General features: G+C 47.4%; 1 protein-coding gene across 2 annotated transcripts in view; it reads left to right on the top strand.

Annotated features, from left to right (window-relative positions):
- The window catches only part of INTS1 (integrator complex subunit 1), a 28,062-nt gene extending 10,860 nt beyond the window's left edge, over window positions 1-17,202 (top strand). The window contains exons 22-47 of one of the 2 annotated variants that reach the window (XM_066329726.1): window positions 400-579; window positions 767-871; window positions 1,667-1,834; window positions 2,155-2,266; window positions 2,594-2,752; window positions 3,477-3,623; window positions 4,017-4,115; window positions 4,489-4,613; window positions 5,329-5,688; window positions 6,373-6,532; window positions 7,146-7,286; window positions 7,671-7,851; window positions 7,935-8,058; window positions 8,568-8,686; window positions 9,667-9,754; window positions 10,362-10,588; window positions 11,573-11,696; window positions 12,175-12,308; window positions 12,680-12,872; window positions 13,133-13,260; window positions 13,726-13,838; window positions 14,402-14,515; window positions 15,367-15,437; window positions 15,924-16,015; window positions 16,088-16,197; window positions 16,598-17,202. In XM_066329726.1, the coding sequence (XP_066185823.1) occupies window positions 400-579; window positions 767-871; window positions 1,667-1,834; window positions 2,155-2,266; window positions 2,594-2,752; window positions 3,477-3,623; window positions 4,017-4,115; window positions 4,489-4,613; window positions 5,329-5,688; window positions 6,373-6,532; window positions 7,146-7,286; window positions 7,671-7,851; window positions 7,935-8,058; window positions 8,568-8,686; window positions 9,667-9,754; window positions 10,362-10,588; window positions 11,573-11,696; window positions 12,175-12,308; window positions 12,680-12,872; window positions 13,133-13,260; window positions 13,726-13,838; window positions 14,402-14,515; window positions 15,367-15,437; window positions 15,924-16,015; window positions 16,088-16,197; window positions 16,598-16,713 (3,690 nt within the window). In that variant the 3' untranslated portion in view covers window positions 16,714-17,202. Of the gene's footprint in view, window positions 1-399; window positions 580-766; window positions 872-1,666; window positions 1,835-2,154; window positions 2,267-2,590; window positions 2,753-3,476; window positions 3,624-4,016; window positions 4,116-4,488; window positions 4,614-5,328; window positions 5,689-6,372; window positions 6,533-7,145; window positions 7,287-7,670; window positions 7,852-7,934; window positions 8,059-8,567; window positions 8,687-9,666; window positions 9,755-10,361; window positions 10,589-11,572; window positions 11,697-12,174; window positions 12,309-12,679; window positions 12,873-13,132; window positions 13,261-13,725; window positions 13,839-14,401; window positions 14,516-15,366; window positions 15,438-15,923; window positions 16,016-16,087; window positions 16,198-16,597 lie in introns of both variants that reach the window. The other variant, XM_066329724.1, reaches the window with a different exon arrangement.
- Window positions 17,203-17,961: the final 759 nt, after the last annotated feature.

Genomic DNA, 17,961 nt, shown 5'->3' with positions numbered 1-17,961 from the left:
GACTTCTGCTCCCTGCTGCTCAGAAGTTACTGTTCAGCAGTTAAGCTGTACTTAAGATAGAGCTGGATTTTACTATGTTTCCTGTGAAGTTCAGGTGTAGAATCAAGAGACTGTGTGCCATGTGCAGTAACTGGCAGAGGCTGTTGCCTGTGAGGAGTGTAAGTGGGTGCCTAGTGCTCTGGAGCATAGACAAGGCAAAGAGAATTGCAGGGAGCTCAGACTGGAACTTCCAGCAGGGTATCTGTTGAGAAAACACATCATATGAGCTGAAACCTCTTGTGTGCTGCATTTGGATCGTTCTGTGGTGTTTAAAGCAGTTTCTGTTATATTCACTAGTCTGAAACTAGCAGTCCAGCTGTGGCTTCATATGCAACAGCTGTATTTGTGTGACTTGTGCAGGGCCTGTCCTTGGTGCTGTCGGAAGGAGGAATGCGTGATGGGGAGGAGAAGGATCACCCCATGGAAGAGGACTCCGGCGATTCCGAGCTGCTGCAGGGATATCAGTGGCTGCTGAGAGACCTCCCAAGGCTGCCACTCTTTGACAGTGTGAGAGCCACCACAGCTCTGGCCTTGCAGCAGGTGGGTGGAAGCAGCTGAAGGGAGGAGTGTCAAGCTTGTTCTTTTTCTACTAGTGCTGAAACAGATCTAAACAAACTGGATCTGGCTGTAATATTGACATGGTTATATGCTTGCAGAAGAAATTTGCTTATGCTGGTGCTTGTTCTCATTAAATCCTGATTTCTAGTGGAAGGAATTCTCATTCTAGGCCATCCACATGGAGACGGACCCCCAGACCATCAGCGCTTACCTGGTGTACCTCTCCCAGCACGCCCCAGTGGAGGAGCAGGGACAGCACAACGACCTTGCTCTGGTGAGAGGAGGGATTGTGTGGGGGACACATGGCATGGGACTTGCTGTACCACTAGGATGAGTTTCAGGGTGTGTTACTCTGATAGCTGCATCTTTGTGTCTCTGTGTATGGGTTGAAAGGTGAACCTGTGCCTTTGGTCTATATAATGAAATGGTAATTGGAGCAATAACCTCCAGTGCAGCAGCCCATCAGCTGGAATGGGGAATGCAAGAGTGGATAGTGTTTCATAAGTAAGCAGGTGCTAAACCTGCTGTCATATGTATTTGGGGAGAGAGGGAGAGAGTGGGAAGTCAGGAACTTTACTGGTGGGATATGTACTCCCCTGTAACCAAAACTAGATTTCTACGTTTATTTGTTTGTGTGAGTTTTTTTTCTTTTTAGAAAAGCTTTTGGTGATTTTTCTTGTAATAATGATTTTTTTTTTCTTTTTTCTCCCTGGGTGCTTTCTTCATTGATTTTAACACTCATGGTGCTGGTAGTGCCTCTGGTTAGATACATGGAGGAGGCTGAATGATAAGCATCAGTAGTTCTTTTTCTTCAGAGAAATGCTGTGTAAATGCTTACTTTGTAATGGGGTGTATCAGAATGCATCTGTGCTCCACTGGGACACTGTAAGATGCATGCAGAGCAGTGCCCTTTTCCCTCCTGTGTCAGTCCTGCTCTTGACCCCACAAGCTGATCTCCAGAGTGGTGTGTGGGCTGATGATGGGAACTGGAGAACATGTTGCAGTGAAACAGGGGAACACTGGCAGTGTTGTGCAGTAAAGACCTCCTGGATGTTTTTTTTCCCTGCAGGATGTGGCCCGACTGATCGTGGAGCGCTCCACCATCATGTCCCACCTGTTCTCCAAGCTCTCCTACAGTGCTGAGTCAGATGCAGTGCTCGTGGCTCTGCTCTCCATCTTCTCCCGCTACATCAAGCGCATGCGGCAGAGCAAGGAGGGCGAGGAGGTGTACAGCTGGGTGAGTGCCTCATGCCTTGCCCCAGCAGATCACACAGACTGGGGAGCTTAACAAAACAGAAGCCCTTTATGGGTTGTTCAATATGAGTAAACCAAGTCCAGCACAAGAATTCTCTGATCTGAAAATAATTAGATTATGACATGGCCAAGCCTATGTGTTTGTAAAAAGCCTTTTTAACTTTTCCCCAGGTATCTTCCCTAGGTAACTTTTCCCAATGTTGGAGATACTGGGAACTATGATTTGACTAAATTTGTCCATTCTCATGTTCACCTTTTTCTCCCTCACCTTTGCTCATCCTGTCTTTTCCTGCCTTTTGCCAGTCAGAGTCCCAGGATCAGGTGTTCCTTCGTTGGACTAGTGGGGAAACAGCCACCATGCACATCCTCGTAGTCCATGCCATGGTTATTCTCCTGACACTGGGGCCCCCTCAAGGTTGGTGAAGTGTGTTCAGATTTTTTTAGGGGGTAATGGTCGATACAGGTGGCTTTTCTCTATCTTCTGTCTCCTAACAGGTCAGGCTGGTCTTAATCCTTCTACTCACAAGCTTGACCCTTACAGTACTTGTTTGTAGCTGTAAGATTTATCAGAATATTGCTGCAGAGAGTGAAGGATTTGCCAGCTGGTTGGTTTTTTTCTTGCCTTCTGCAGACAGCAGGAAATACTAAAACCATGATGTGTTGTGGTGTACTAATAGAGAGGGGCAGGGCATTCTAGGCGCTTGTGGACATAGGAAATAACTTTTTATCCACTCTTAAGCAGGGGATGGTGATTTTTATACCTTGCTGGATATATGGTTCCCGGAGAAAAAGCCCCTCCCTACAGCTTTTCTGGTTGACACCTCCGAGGAGGCTCTGCTGCTCCCCGACTGGCTGAAGCTGCGGATGATCCGCTCCGAGGTCCCGCGCCTCGTGGATGCAGGTGAGCCTGTGGCATGTTTCAAACCCTGCTGAAAGGAAAGGGAGTTCCCTGTTCAGATGTGTCCAGCCCTCCTGCTTGGGTGCCTTTGGATGGAGCCATCTATCACTGTTAATTTTATAGTAGGGGTGTGAGTCTGAATGGATATTCCCCTTTCTGCGTATTTTAAAGGAATGGGAGACTGAATTGAGGTCCTATCTCTTTTACAACAATTCAGATGGAACTAAGCTGTGCAATCACCAGACACTGTTGAAAACTGTGCCTAAAGGATGTAAGCTAAACCTCTGGTTGCTCTGGTCCTCATACCCCTTGTCAGTGCTCTCTTTCTTCTTGATATTCAGAGCTTTCATCCCATTTTACTAATTAAATGACAGCTGTCTATAGCCAGCGATTGAATTATTCAATAATTCCTGCCTGCAGCCATCAAGAGATAGGGTGGAAGTTATTTTTTAATACGAATGATTGCATTACTGAGGTTCTAATAAAATTAAACAGAAGATCAGATTAGCAAGTGAGTGAATTAACTGGAAGATGCAATAAGGCAGCAATGATTTGCAGAGGAAAGAAGATATAGTAGGCAGCTGTCAGACTTCTGGCTTTAGGCTCTCTGCAGCCCTGTCATTAGTGTGTCACTGTTGGTCCAGACAAAAGCATAAAGATCAAGTAATAAAAGTAACCCTCCATGGGCAGTTCAGAGGTCTGAGGACTCAGTGTTTGTCTATTTTAGCCCTGCAGGACCTGGAGCCACAGCAGCTGCTTCTCTTTGTTCAGTCCTTTGGAATTCCAGTTTCCAGCATGAGCAAACTACTGCAGTACCTGGATCAAGCAGTATCTCATGACCCACAGACACTTGAGCAGAACATCATGGACAAGAGTAAGAGCTACAGATGAGGCTGACTAGGCATTTAACTTTTGCTTGAACAGTTTCCATGAGTATCTCCTGTGATTTCCTTGGAAAAATCCAAGCTAGTTCAGCAAACTTTGTGCACAGGCTGCTTTGGCAGCTTGTTTTCACTGTAGACACCTGGGTGGCCCTTGGCTGTATTTCCCAAAATAGAGGAGGATTTTTGGATTGGAATGTACATAGTCAAAAAGTACTTTGAAAGATACTTTGTAAAAGAAACAAAGTTTTCAAGGCATCTTGTTTACAAAGTCTGTGGGGAGAGCAGAATCTCTTGTCTGTGGTAGCTGTACAAACAGCCAATTCTGTCCTGCTTTACTGAAGGGGGTAAGATGATGATGTGCTCTTATTTCCTCCTTTTTTCAGACTACATGGCTCATCTTGTGGAGGTTCAACATGAGAGAGGAGCAACAGGAGGCCAGACTTTCCACTCTCTGCTCACTGCCTCCTTACCAGCCCGCCGAGGTACTGCCTGGGATAGCCTAAATATCAAAATCATCTTCTGAACTACCCTCCTTGGTTGCTGTTGAGAGGAACAGGCAGAAATGTCTTAAAAAGCAGTTGTGTTGCAATAAACCAGCAAGCTACAGTTAGACACCAGTTCTGGCTAGATTTTTTTGCTTCTGGCAACGAGAGAAATTCCAATATTTTTGGAGTTTATTACAGCAAGTTTTTCTGAGTCATACGGAAAAGTAGGTCTTGCTTGGAATTAAAAGAAAAGCTGCTGAATATCTCAAGTAGTTAGAGACTGTAAAGCTGAGGGTGATCTGGTGTTTGGGCTCCAGATGCTATCCACCATAACAGCATTTTCCTTTCTTTCCTTTCATTCCTCTTGCAGACAGCGCTGAGACTGCAAGGTCAAAATCTAGTCCTGAAAACTCTCAAAGTCAGAGTCGGATCCGGGCCTTGAGCCAGGTCCGTGTTCTGGGCCCAGAAGATGATCTGGCAGGCATCCTTCTGCAGGTACTATTATAACCTCCAGCTGAGTAGCTGCTTCCCTGCAGCAGCTTTAGAAAATCCATTTCTCTCATACTTGCATCTTGTGACTCCTTATCCTGCAGTGTTTGCAGGCAATAAATATGAAAGCCCTGATGCAATGAGGCTGTGCCATTACAGCCTGGTGGAGTTGATACTGGCAGGAAATTTTTCTAGTAGTTGGAACGTGATGTGGCTTTTGATCATGCCTAGTACTGCCAGTACCTACTAGCATGTTGCTGTCTCTGCACCTTGTTTGTTCTGTGCATAGCGCCTTTCCTCTCAGCAGTGGATGTAGGATTTGTGAAATGCTCATAGGGCCCTGGCAGCAAAGCTGTGTGCAAACAGCATTTGTACTCTGGCTTGTCTGCTTACAGAGCTTCTCTCTCTCCACTGACTGCAGAAGGAGCCTACAGGGAATTAATTGGCCAAGTCGGTTGTTGGTGTTTGAGTAGTAGATTCCCCTGCAGTGTCAGTGCTGATAGTCATGTTGGGGTTGCAGAGATGCTGCTTATGTTCATGTGCCAGGCACTAGAATATAGTAAAAGCTGTATCAGAAGGTTTCTGCTCGCCTACAATCAGTAAAACTGTCCAAGGTAAATCGCTTCTCTGCCTCGGGGTGTTCACGGTACATGATACAGCACATGGCACAGCAATCCTTCCACTGTCTGTCATAAACATATTCCCTGTTGTATCCCCCCAGCTTTTCCCACTGACCCCGGACCCGCGGTGGCAGAACTCCAGCCTGCGGCCGCTGGCCCTGGCGCTGCAGCAGGCGCTGGGGCAGGAGCTGGCTCACATCCGCCAAGGGGCCGCACCAGCCGGCGGGGCCACGGCCAGCGGGGCCACGGCCAGTGGGGCCACGGCCAGCAGTGTCACAGCGAGTGCTGTCACGGCCAGCAGTGTCACAGCGAGTGCTGTCACGGCCAGTGGGATCACAGCGAGGCTGCTGCAGGCCTTGGCTGCGCTGCTCAACTCGGCTCACAGCGGCGCCCTGGTCATGGCCATGCACCGCCACCACTTCATCTCCTGCCCGCTCATGCGCCAGCTCTACCAGTACCACGTGAGTGGCTTCGGGAGCGTTTCATAAAGAGGGGTGAGGGAGAAGCAGGAAATCTGTTTGGGAGCATTTCGTAAAGGGGTGAGGGAGAAATGAGAAATCTGGGAGCGTTTCATAAAGAGGGGTGAGGGAGAAGCAGGAAATCTGTTTGGGAGCATTTTGTAAGGAGGGGTGAAAGAGAAATGGGAAATCTGCAGTGCCATCTGCTCTGCTTTGTGCACACTTTGTAATGCTCAGCTCAGTTTCCCTGGCCATGGGCATCTGGATGCAGGCTGGCCACATCAGCCTAGCGCTGCTGAGATTACCTGCAGTGTTAGTGTACCTTACCTAGCCTGGTAACCATTTTTGGATTTGCAGCAGTAGGTCTTTGCTGGTTTTGGGATCTCTAGTCTGTGCTATTCTGTAGTGTTGGACATGTCTTGCAAGCCAGGGCATTTGCAGATGTTTTGAGAGCTGAAGTCTAATTCATAGAGTTGTAGAAGGGTTTGGGTTTGAAGGGACCTTAAAAGATGACCTAGCTCCAACTCCCCTGCCATGGTGCCATGGGCAGGAGCACCTTTCACTAGACCAGATTGCTCCAAGCCCATCCAACCTGGCCTTGAACACTTCCAGGGATGGGGAGTCCAGAACCTCTGGGCAACCTGTGCCAGTGCCTCACCATCCTCACTGTAAAGCATTTCTTCCCAGCGCTCCATGCCACAGGACACTGCCTTCTCCTCGCTCTTCTTCAAAGTGCTCATGCAGATGCTGCAGTGGTTGGAGAACCCCGCGGTGGAAGATGGTCCCCTGCGAGCTCAGCTGAAGGCCTTTGCTGTGCAATACTCCTCAAGGCACAGGATCAGTGACGGTACTGGCACTGGGCAGCTTATGGGACTCAGAGGGGACAAAGTGGGAGAAGAAAGAGACAAACAAATCTGCACCTGGAGCAGGAAGTGTCATGGGCAGCCTTTTAGACAGGTGTCATGAGGAGTTACAAAAGTAGCACACTGTGCTGCAGAAACTCCTTGAGGCTGTGAACAAGTGCCTTAGCTCTGGGGGCTTGCAGTAGACACCTGGCACCATCTTGCCAAGCAGAGTAGATCTCTCAGGGAAAATTTACAATTTCTCAGGCCAGGAATTCTGTGTGACCTGTAGTTTTGGTAGATGAGCATGCAGGAATGCCTCTGGAACAGGGTCACATCATGACTTGTAGAGTAGTTTATCATCTGCCATCCCTTGGAGTCTAACCAAGAGCTTGGGCATGGAAATGGGTTTGTGGTTACAGAGCTTTTTCTTAGTTGCATGTCCCTGTAACATGCAGGAGAGCTGTCAAGGGTTGTGGTGGCCATAAATGGCACTAGAATGTATGTTTGTATGTTTGAGTAGCTGTGCCCTGGAGCCACATGGGGAGTCTGTAGGAGGGAAGTCTGATGTGGGGGCTGGCTTGTCCCTCTGATGCCAGTGCTGTGATTTCGTTACAGTTCGAGGTGGCTTCTTGCACCTCACAGAAGCTCTTTCTTTCCGTCGTGACCCTGACTTGATCAGCTCCACGGTCTGTGCCATCATTGCAACCCTGAAATCAGGAGAGAAGTGTAATGTGGAGCCAGAGCTCATCAGCAAAGGTATAGATGTCATTCTGCTCTCCTTCTTTGCAGCAGCAGCTTGAACTTCCAGCCCAACAAGGCGGTGCCTGCTGTGCAGGCTGTGGGAATCTGCCTTCTCTCTGGATCAGGAAATGTGAACTGATCTAAGCTCGGCCCTATCTTGTATCACCTCCTTTTCCCCACTGTATGTGGATTTATAAACTGTGATCTAGGGCTGGGATTAAGTCTCTGAGCAAACTCCTGGTTTCCACTAACAAAAAGAGAAATAGAAGCCTATTATCCCAGATAAAAATGGATTCCCACTTCCTCATTGAGCCTGGCTCTCAGAAATAATACTTGCAAGGTTCCAAAGCTTTCACCATATCCTGAAGTTAATGAGTGGCATCTTTCTCCCTCTGCTAGTCCTTCAAGGTCTGATTGAAACCCACTCTCCATACCTGGAAGAGCTCCTGACTGTCCTCTTCTCAGCTGGCATTGAGACCACTGCCAGGTGTCCTGCCATGAAACCAATTGCTGTGGTGTGCTCCTTGTTGCTCCAGGACAAAGAAGAGACACCAATAAAGAAGGAGGTGGAGAGTTGCAGGTGAGCCAAGGCAATGATGGGAATTCAGGGGTAGGTCTGGGTGCATGGTATCACCAGTGACACTGGCCTTGCTTTGTCCACAGTGCTGAATCAGCTTGGCCAGGGCCTGCCTCTGGCCTTCTCAATGACTGGCTGGAGATGTTGGACCCAGAGGTCATCAGCAGCTGCCCTGATCTACAGCAGAAGCTACTGTTCTCCTGGAACAAAGTAAGAGTTGTTGGGCAGAGGAGCTGCTGTGCTGGCATGACTTTCTGTGGTGCTGGCCTGCATCTGGAAACAGGGCAAGGGGTAGTTTTATGTTTTGCCACATGTTACTGTGTGAGTTCCAAAGCAGTACAGGCTGTGCAAGGCTCGCATTTCTCAGTGCAGGGCTTATGTTTCGTCTTATCTTTATATTTCCTCAGCTCTTTTAAGGACTTCAAAACGCTTTACAGACACAACACAGTCCCCTAACAAGCCAGCCAGCTGTGTTTCCATTGGTATTTTTGCAGACAGATCAATAGCTTGCCCAAAAGTGCCATGCCAAAGTTAAGGCTGAAACTGAATTTCACATCTGATGCCATGTTCTGTCAGATAGTGCTGCCCTAAATCCTCTTGCTGTCTGTGCTGTCTGCCTTTCTGGATTGTCATCCTTCTGCAGTACACATGGCATCTCCTACACCCACCTTGCTACCAGGATCTGTTCATCACCTCTCTTCCTCTTTTGGTGCTTCCAGGCAGGGTCCCAGGTGCCCTCCTTCCGCCCGTACCTCTTGGCTCTTCTGACTCACCAGTCCAGCTGGACCACACTGCACCAGTGCATCAGGCTTCTGCTTGGCAGGAACAGGGAGCAAAGGTGAGTCTTGTTTGTCAGGCCTAGCCAAGGGACTGAGTTGGGCAGCTCATGTCTGTCATGAAAGAGAACAAGACCAGCCATGTTCATGATATGTCTGCCAGGAGATGCAAGTCAGCCAAAAGTAGACTTTGTGAGAAGGATGCAGATTTCAGTCCTGATTTGTGTACCTTGATATAAATATTGCCTACCCTTTGGCGGGAGCAGCACATAAAGATTTGGCTGTGCTCTAAACAGGAAGTGCTAATTGTGGGTAATCCATCTTGCATTGGCCTTGTTGATAATTTTTATGAACATAGGGTTTGCAGGATGGCTTGGATAGCAAACTGAGGGCTGTCTCTGTACCTGGGCAGGCTCTGATGGATCTTTTGGTTGTACTAAACTGCATTTCCAGTCTTTCTCTAACCTTTTCATGACATCAGCCTCCCAGTTTTGATCTCTGCAGGAGCCCTAGCTCTCAGCTTCTATACACAGCTTTCAAATACTGAAGTCCAGTGTAGCAGTATTGTTACAGTTATGGACCAGGAAATGCTAACACCTAATAACAACCATGCTTCTAGAACTGGTAGCATTTTAGTTTATTATTTTGTTCTCAAATTATTGCTCAAAATTACATTAATTTCTCAGTTCAAGGTAACTGCTGTGATAGGAGCAGTAAGGTCATTGGTCTGATTGTACCAACTGTTTGTGTTGATGACCAACTCCTGGCCTTGGTGCAAGGCTCCACGTAGCCCCCACACTTGCTGAATGCCATTTGTTCTGCTCTGTACCCTGTGCTGTGCTTATTGCAACAACTGTTTAGTCATAATCTGGGAACAGAACCAACCCCCTTCTCAGGACTTAATAGATCCTATTTTTACATTTGCAGATGTTTCTTTCTTCACAGTACTCATCATGTTTAGCGATGCTTCCATGTGTTTGTGTGCTGCCCGAGGGTTGTGTTGACTCTAATTGCAAATCTGTCTTCTTTTGTCTTCTGGCAGGTTTGACCCAACTGCATCCTTGGATTTCTTGTGGGCCTGTATTCACATTCCTCGGATCTGGCAGGGAAGGGACCAGAGAACTCCTCAGGTATTGGTTCAGTTCTTCCAAGATTCCTATCTGGATGGAGTGAGAGGCAATGTTTTCACAGTGCCTGATTGTTCTGTGGCCAAGAGGTGGCTGGAGTGATTCAGGTGCAGTGTGCCAAGTTTGCTGCCTGTACCTCAGCTGGTGACTTAGCTGCTCTGCTGTTACATAGTACAGTGGCAATTTATAGCCCAAAAAGCTGATAGGAACACATCAAGTTTGCCCACTTGGCATTTTCCCTGCAGCAATTGCCACAATATCTGGTAAAGGCACAAGGCTAGAGTGGCAAGCAAGCTAAAACCCAGCAGGGGATAATTGCCATTTTACAAAGAAAAGGAGGCTGTCTCTTCTGCACAGAATTTCTTTGGTTTGATGACTGGAATATGCTTTTTGACCGATCACTCATGCTGAAATAGAAGTAAATGAAGAAGTAGAGGAGAGGTAAAGGGTTTTTATCTGGGGTTGTGATGCTTTCAGAGCTCTAGATCTGGGGCCATTCTTAAGCCTGGTTCTAAGATGTTCCATTCCAGTCGGGGAAGGTGTGAGTAGAAGGAACTAAGGATCTTGGGATTTGGTGTGGAATCATTTGGGGTGTTCTCTTGCATTACAGAAGCGCCGTGAGGAATTCGTGCTCCACCTGAAGGCATCAGAATTGATCAGCATGGTGGAGCTGATCCTGGCTGAAGCAGAGACCAGATACCAGAACACTGATGAGGCCTCCTGCACACTCATCCAGTCTCGACTGCCATTGTTGCTCAGCTGTTCTCATGGAGACCTTGAGAACATCAAAAAAGTAACAGAATATTTGACCAACTGCATCCAGCAGTGGGGAAGCAGGTGAGGCTGCAAATGAGGAGCATTGTCTGCTGGAATTGTAGTTCTGGGGCACAGGCAGGCAGGTAATGATGAGACTTGCCAGTGTGTCTTCATTAAGAATATCATGTTCCAGAGTCTGTATGAAAAGTGCACACTATCCTCCCTGAGGTTTGGGGGAATAGAAAGTGGTTTTAAGTGGTACTCAGACCAGGAAGCTGACTTCAAAAGGGAAATTTAAAGGCTTTTTTTAGGACTTCAGAATTAAATTCTTGAGATGCTTGGGCTTTTTTCTTTCGTTCTTTAAGGCAAGAGTTATTTTAATTACTAGTTCCTAACGTGGGATTTCTTGTCTACTCATCCCTTGAGTCATTGCTTGTAATACATCCTGCTTCTGACTTGCTTTCAAAGCTGAATGGAGACCAAATTGTTTCCTAACAGCTATTTTAGGACTGTGGAAAGAACAGGAAGATGATGTTTTTGTGGCAGTGAAAGGAACTGACCTAATTCCAACCTTGCTTATGGTGATATTAGGAAAGATTCTGAGTAACTGTTGCTTCCTACTGCCTCCTAGTATAGACTATGTCAGGATCATCAGGGGTTTCAGGTGTGTAGAGAATGTGTTGGTTAGCCTGAATAGTTGTGGTTCTGACTTCTTTTCCAATTGGGATGGGGCTGACCATGAGTACCACATGCAGGAACTCTGCACTGGGGTGTAAGCAGAGCTTTCTTGTCCTATGCCCTTTGGAACTGCAGTCTTCTAACTCCAAATGGCCTCATGATGGATCCCCATAGACTGTGAATGGATCTCTGTAGAAGGTGAATTATTTGATTAGTTCAAAAGAAGCAAAGACTTAAAAAGCAGTGGTTGAGATTAGTGATGTCTGTGTTTTCACATGCTCTGTTTTCCCCCATGGAAGAAGGCTGTGACTAATGTGATGGGTCTGGGATGTTTGCTGGTTGAACTAATGCAGCAGGCAGTGGCTGACCTCTCCCTTTTACCTTTAGCTCTGTGGGGAAATGCTGCCAGGACCTTCTGCTGCAGATATACCTGCAACTACCAGAGCTCCTTGTGCCTATGCCTGAGATGCTTCTCACCAGTGAAGGAGCCAGAGACAGCAGCACTTGCAAGGTAAAGTTAGGGGCATGGGAAAACCCCTTCCAGTTGTGTATTGCAGAATGAATGCTACCTTGATGCCCAGTTTAGAAGGTGAGGACTGGCAAAAGCTTCCTGGGTGACTTTGGCTTCTTTATTTTGCTTTTCTGTTACTCCACCCCTGCCTGCACTCTCCAGAGCAGAGAGTTCTGGTGTGGTTTATTTTGCAGTGTCCTTCTATAAAATAATATAAGCTCCACAAGCTTCTGTGTGCCAAAGGCTTCTGTAAGGCACAAGTGTGCAGGCATCTGATCCTGCTTTGATGTCTGTAGGGACTGTGGACTTCAGATCCCATGCCAGCTGGAACACTGCATCTACTCACAGATTCTACCTGAAAATAATTTCTGTTAACCCCCCTGTGTGGCAGGAAAGGAATAGGGAAACACTGTTGGAGAGCCAGGGGCTGGTTTGTACATTAAACTTCTTAACAGTTTGCTCATTATTTCTCTTCCAGCTTGATGCCCTGGTTCACAGATTCATTAACCTCCTCGCAGACACCAGTGACTCCAAGTCATCCGAAAGCCGCGTGTGGGATGCCAATATGGCCTGCAGGAAGCTGGCTGTGGCTCATCCCATCCTCCTCCTTAGGTACTTCTCTCTCCTTGTGTGTTGCTGGGGTTTACTGAAAAGCATCCACCCTTTGTCCTAGAAAGGGAACAAACTTTCAGCAATCACAATGGTGGTGAGAATTCACCTTCATGTACAGAAGTCAAGAGAAAAGGCAGCAAAGTTACATCTTTTACAATGAGGTAACACCTTGTGTCTGTCAGGAAATAATCTTGGAATGGGAGACTAGGGAACAAAATATGGGTGGGAAATGAGGCTTGCTGAGTCTCTATAAATAGGGATCAAGACCAGAATCCAGAGAGAGGATAAGGGATTTTGCCTTCCAGGAACTGAGGTAACATGTATCTATCTTGAAAGATCTAGGCCTAGATGTTTCTTGGTTTGTGTTTCAGGCACTTGCCAATGATTGCAGCACTGCTGCACGGCCGCGTTCACCTCAATTTCCAGGAGTTCAGGCAGCAGAACCACTTGACCTTCTTCATCCACGTCCTGGGGATCCTGGAGCTGCTCCAGCCGCAGGTCTTCCAGAACGAGCACCAGGCGGCACTCTGGGACTGTCTGCTGTCCTTCATCCGTCTGCTGCTGGTAGGAAAATCCCTGCTTCCCTCCGTGTACCTGCTGCTGGCCACTAGATGGGGAAGCTCGTGTAACACAGGGCCGACCTTGGTGCTTCTCGTTTGAAGGGAAAGCCTTCCTAAATGCTTAAGAACAAAAAAGTGCATTAAGTACCTTGGAGAGCTTGAAGAGGAGATCAAGAAACTGCTCCCTGGTACCCAGAGGTGCACGGTGGGGCAGTGCATTGCTGCTTTTTTTGGTTAACTCTCACCTTCTTGATCCTTTCCCAGAACTACAGAAAATCCTCGCGGCACCTGGCTGCCTTCATCAGCAAGTTTGTCCAGTTCATCCACAAGTACATCACGTGCAATGCCCAGGCAGCTGTCTCCTTCTTGCAGAAGCACTCGGATCCACTCCAGTAAGCTTCCTTCTGCCTGTTAGCCCATGCACAGTCAGACTGCCAGGAGCTAATCAGACAGAAGACAGCAAGAGGATGTGACAGAGTAGCTGCTAATATGGCACTTTTTCACCCTTGGCTCCCTTAAGTCTCCATTGAAATGAGCAGCATATCTCTTCTTTATAGGTGAAAACTGAGCCCAAGGAAGTCACATAATGACTTTAACTCACATAATGGCCTAAATGTTATATTGAGGTATTATAGTGCCCTGCAGCCTTTCCAGAGAGGCAGCTGGAGAGTCTTTCCCCAGAGCAGTGGCTGCAGGGTCCCACCTACACGTATGTGGGGAAAATGCATTTAAGTTCCAGTTATGAAGAAAGGAAAAATCTTGTTTCTGCTTCTGAGAAGCTCTTTGTTTTAGTGTACATATCTATGTTCATGCCCTTACTGCTATTGAAAGCCAAACACACCACCTCTTTTTCCCAGTGACCTGTCATCAGACAACAGTGACCTAGCAATGCTGAAGTCTCTCCTGGCTGGACTGAGTCTGCCTAGTAAGAGTGGCATCTTGGACAGGGGCTCTGATGAAGAGAAGGATGGTGAGTCTGGGTGGGAGAAGAGTTATTCTAGCTGGTGAACCTGCAGTCTGTTTTGGAGAATAGGTGTTTTTGTGGGGTGTATACTGTGTTTGTTCTTGTAACAGCTCAGTGTGTTTAGAGTGGAGAATGGCACTTGTATGCTCAGCAGTTGGGAAGCAGTATCTGGGATGGGTTAATTTGTTTTCCTGCCATGGTATCACTACTGGAGCAGAAGAACAGCCCTTAACAAGGGTGAGTTTCCTGGTCGTGGATTTTGCCCTTCTAATCCACACTTAAGGCTTGACCTGTTGGGGGGATTCTCAGGGTGCATCCATTCTTCCACTGTTTACAGCTTGCACAGTTTGCATGGGAAAATTATTCACTATTAAAAGAGCTGGTGAAGCTTCCTCCTCAGTGTCAGCTGAGGGGGTTACAGGAGGTGCAGTGAGATTAGAGACAGTGTGAGAGTCAGGAATTGTATCACAGCATTGCTGGTGGCTCATGATACAGCACTGCAGTGGTAGGGAATACTGGCCAGTCCACAGGCTGTCAAGAGTTTGCCCTGCTCTGTTTCTCTCCCCCAGATGAAGCAGCTGCTGGCTCTCTCCCCCTGGTCAGCGTGTCCCTCTTCACTCCCCTCACGCCGGCTGAAATGGCCCCGTATATGAAGAGGCTCTCCAGAGGCCAAACAGTGGAGGGTGAGTGAGGACCTGCAGAGCTATGCAAAGACAAAGGGCAAATGCAGACATTTGTCAACCTTGTTACTTATCTTTCAGCAGCAGCCTGGTTTCCTGTTTCAATCTTGTGTTTGGAAGTCACCAGCAGTTAGGATGTTGTTCCATTTTTGGATTAACTTGTCCATAACCTCCTGTGATTCTGTGACAGGGGCTTCCTATGATTCTGTTATCACTTAGCTCAGCAGTACTTCAATGGCCTCTGCTTTGAGGCTCTTCAAGGATCTTTTAAGTATTTTGGGAGATAGTATGAGTAAATCAAGGAGTGCTGCAATTTGAGCCAGGTCTGAAGTGCTGATAGGAATGAAATACCAAACCGATGAGAAGCAGGATTTGTTAGAAATCCCCAAATGGCCTTCATGGAAGAAAACCATGTTAACCTGTCATATGGGAACAATAATCTTCTCCAAGGGTCTTCTGAAATTACAGGTGTCCTGTGTTCAAATCTAAGTTGTGACAGTTTTCCTTCCAAGGTAGAATAGGACAAAAAAGTCCTGTCTGTATCCTGTTTCTTAAAGAGACACTCTGTGAAGGTCTTTAGTTAGAGAAGAAGGTGTTCTGGAACTGAAACCTCTCACCCCATTGCATTCCTTCCTCTGTGTGGGCAGGTTGGGATGTGTTGATATGACACATCCCTGGTCTCCTCCTCTCTGAAGAACTGCCTTTATTACATTATTTCTGTGTGCAAGTGGGAAAACTTGATGGCTTGGGAGATTGGTTTTGGACTTGGGAGATTGGTTTTGTGGGGAAAAAGAAAAGATTCTTTGCTAGATCAGTGAATTTCAATCACCTTTTCAACCTGTGTCTTCTCCCAGACATCCTGGAAGTGCTGACAGACATTGATGAGATGTCCAGACGGAGGCCAGAAATTCTTGCCTTTTTTGCTGTGAGTATTGGTGTCTCAAACTGCCACTGGAAGGAAGAGATTATTTTCACCAGAATCTGTTGCACAGCCAGCTTAAGCACTACCCTTCCTCTGCTTTTTGGGTGGTTGTTGCAGCACCTTAGAAGAAAAGTGTCCTCAGCCCAGTATTTCCCTCCATTGCATACTGGCTCAACCATCATCTGCTTTGTGTCAGAGGAAGAATTAAACCTCCGTCCTCTTCCCAGGGCAAGGAGACAACAGAACAGCTCTGTTAAATAAGCTGGAAACTAGGGAAAACTCAGCTGTCCCACATGAAATAAGATTACAGAAGGGTACTTTAAAGTATTCAAAACCAGGATAATCTGTCTTACAAAGAGGGATTTCTGGGGTCAGCCAGTACCTGCTGGATTTGTGTTGGGCTGGATTGGTGTGGAGGGGTAGTAATGCCAGTCTGAGGAGTTTGTGCTCCCCGAATAGTCCTGTGATCCACATTTCTTCACCTTTCAGACAAACCTACAGAAGCTGATGAGTTCATCAGAGGATTCCTGCCGAAACCTGGCCTTCAGCCTGGCTCTGCGCTCCATCCAGAACAACCCCAGGTGAGCACCACTGCAACTGAGGCTGTGCTGGCTGATGTGCACTGTACTGACACTGTCATGTTTCGCTCCCAGCATTGCTGCAGATTTCCTGCCCACCTACATGTACTGCCTGGGCAGCCGAGACTTTGAGGTGGTGCAGACAGCACTGAGGAACTTGCCTGAATACACCCTCCTTTGCCAAGGTAGGTGGAGATCAGCCACCCTTGGGGCATGGTTGGCTGGGTCAAAGCTGGGGTCCTGTGCTGGGAACAGCTCCCCTGGGAAGTTGCCATGGATTGCTGTTGCTTAGACCAGGCCATCAATACCAATAGTAGCCTTGGGCTGAGCTTCACAAGGAGGATTTGTCATAGAGACTAGGGGAGCTTCCTTGAGGGTAGATTTGCTCCCTTATGGTTTACTCTGAGTTGTGACCCTCACATGATCACAAAGCCACAGAGCTGTTAGAGGGGGGGATTGTGCCAAGTTCCTATTGAAGGAGAGATTTCTCATGCAGCTGCAGATGCTCACCCAGTGGTTATTGGTGGAATCCTTGTGTGCATGGAGCCCTCGAGCCAGTCCTCACTGTGCCTTTCCCTTCCCCAGAGCACGCAGCAGTGCTGCTGCACAGGGCCTTCCTGGTGGGCATGTACGGCCAGATCGACACCAGCTCTCAGATCTCAGAGGCCTTGAAGATTCTGCACATGGAGGCCACGATATGAACATGTGGTTCTGGGAGTTCCACTTCTCAGAGGAATTATTTTCATGGATTCATCAGCTGCATTACAGCCCTGTATGAAGAACAGTGTATTGCAACCCATGTGCTGGAGGATCAAAGAGGTGATGTGGAAGGCCAGACTGTGCTGAAAAAGAAGAAGGTGCTAACTGAAGATCAGAAAGGAGCAAGGATCAATCTGGCTTGCTGAGATGCCATCACTGTGGGAGAAAAATCTCCTGAACATTGTGCCAAACAGGGACCACTTCCTTCATGAGGTCTTGGGGCAGTGGCTGTTGTTTAGGGTTTTTTGTCTCTCCAAGAAGGCAGAGCTGCTGGGAGAGCAGAAGGGAGTGAGTGATGACCCTTGCACTTATAATGTCTGCACTCTCTTTGTTGGAGAGAACATGCAGATTTGTGCAGGGGGAGAGACCACTTTGGTTTCTGAGGGTGGGTGTTTTTTTTTATTTTATAATTAAAATTCTCTTTGTTTCCATTGTGCGTTTCTCTGCTCCCTTGGGCGTAGCTCTCTCCCCCTGTTCTTCAGTCTCTTGTTATTCTAGACAAAGCATTTCTGGAAGACCTGTCTCCATGGCCAAATGCTCACAGAGCTGTCTTAGCCTTTTACAGGATATCCAAGAAATGGAGCAGATTTGGAAGGGTCAGTGGGATACCATGGATGAATTGGTTCAGCACCAACTGCTGACAGGACAACTTTTAAGAGGTTCCTTGGAAAACTTCTATTTAAAAACAAATAAAACAAACTTCTTGGTCCATCTGCAAACATCCCAGCAGCTGGCCACCGTCACAGTGGAGGCTTTGAACAAACAGCTGGGTTTCCTCATTGGGATCTGCCAGTTCCTCCCTGTGACTCTTCTGACCATGGTTCTTTGGTCCCTGCCTGCTGATAGGGGTGATGGTTTATTTGCCAGCTCTCATTTGAGGACAGGAAATCTTCCTTTCCCCTGTTCCAGAGAAATTCGTGCTCCATGTGCTTGTTCTCCAGCCTCACTTAATTCTAATCACCAGTTTGTTCTCATGTCATTTGTCTCTATTCCTCTGGTGCTCCACTTCTTAGTAGAGAAACACTGTAGCATAGTAAAGACAAACATGCTGGAGGAATTTTCTCTCTGTCTCCTTGCTGGTGGCAGGGACAGTTGTGACCTCATAGGTGGCTGGGTGGGGAAATATTGCCTGTTCTTGCACATGAGGAATACCACAGCTGAACTCTTTAGCTGGTGTGTCAAAATATGAA

The sequence above is a fragment of the Sylvia atricapilla genome, chromosome 15 (assembly GCF_009819655.1).
Source record: "Sylvia atricapilla isolate bSylAtr1 chromosome 15, bSylAtr1.pri, whole genome shotgun sequence".
In the NCBI taxonomy this organism is placed as follows: domain Eukaryota; kingdom Metazoa; phylum Chordata; class Aves; order Passeriformes; family Sylviidae; genus Sylvia; species Sylvia atricapilla.
The sequence above is the reverse complement of the archived record's forward strand: the minus strand, read 5'-3'. Positions and strand labels throughout refer to the sequence as shown.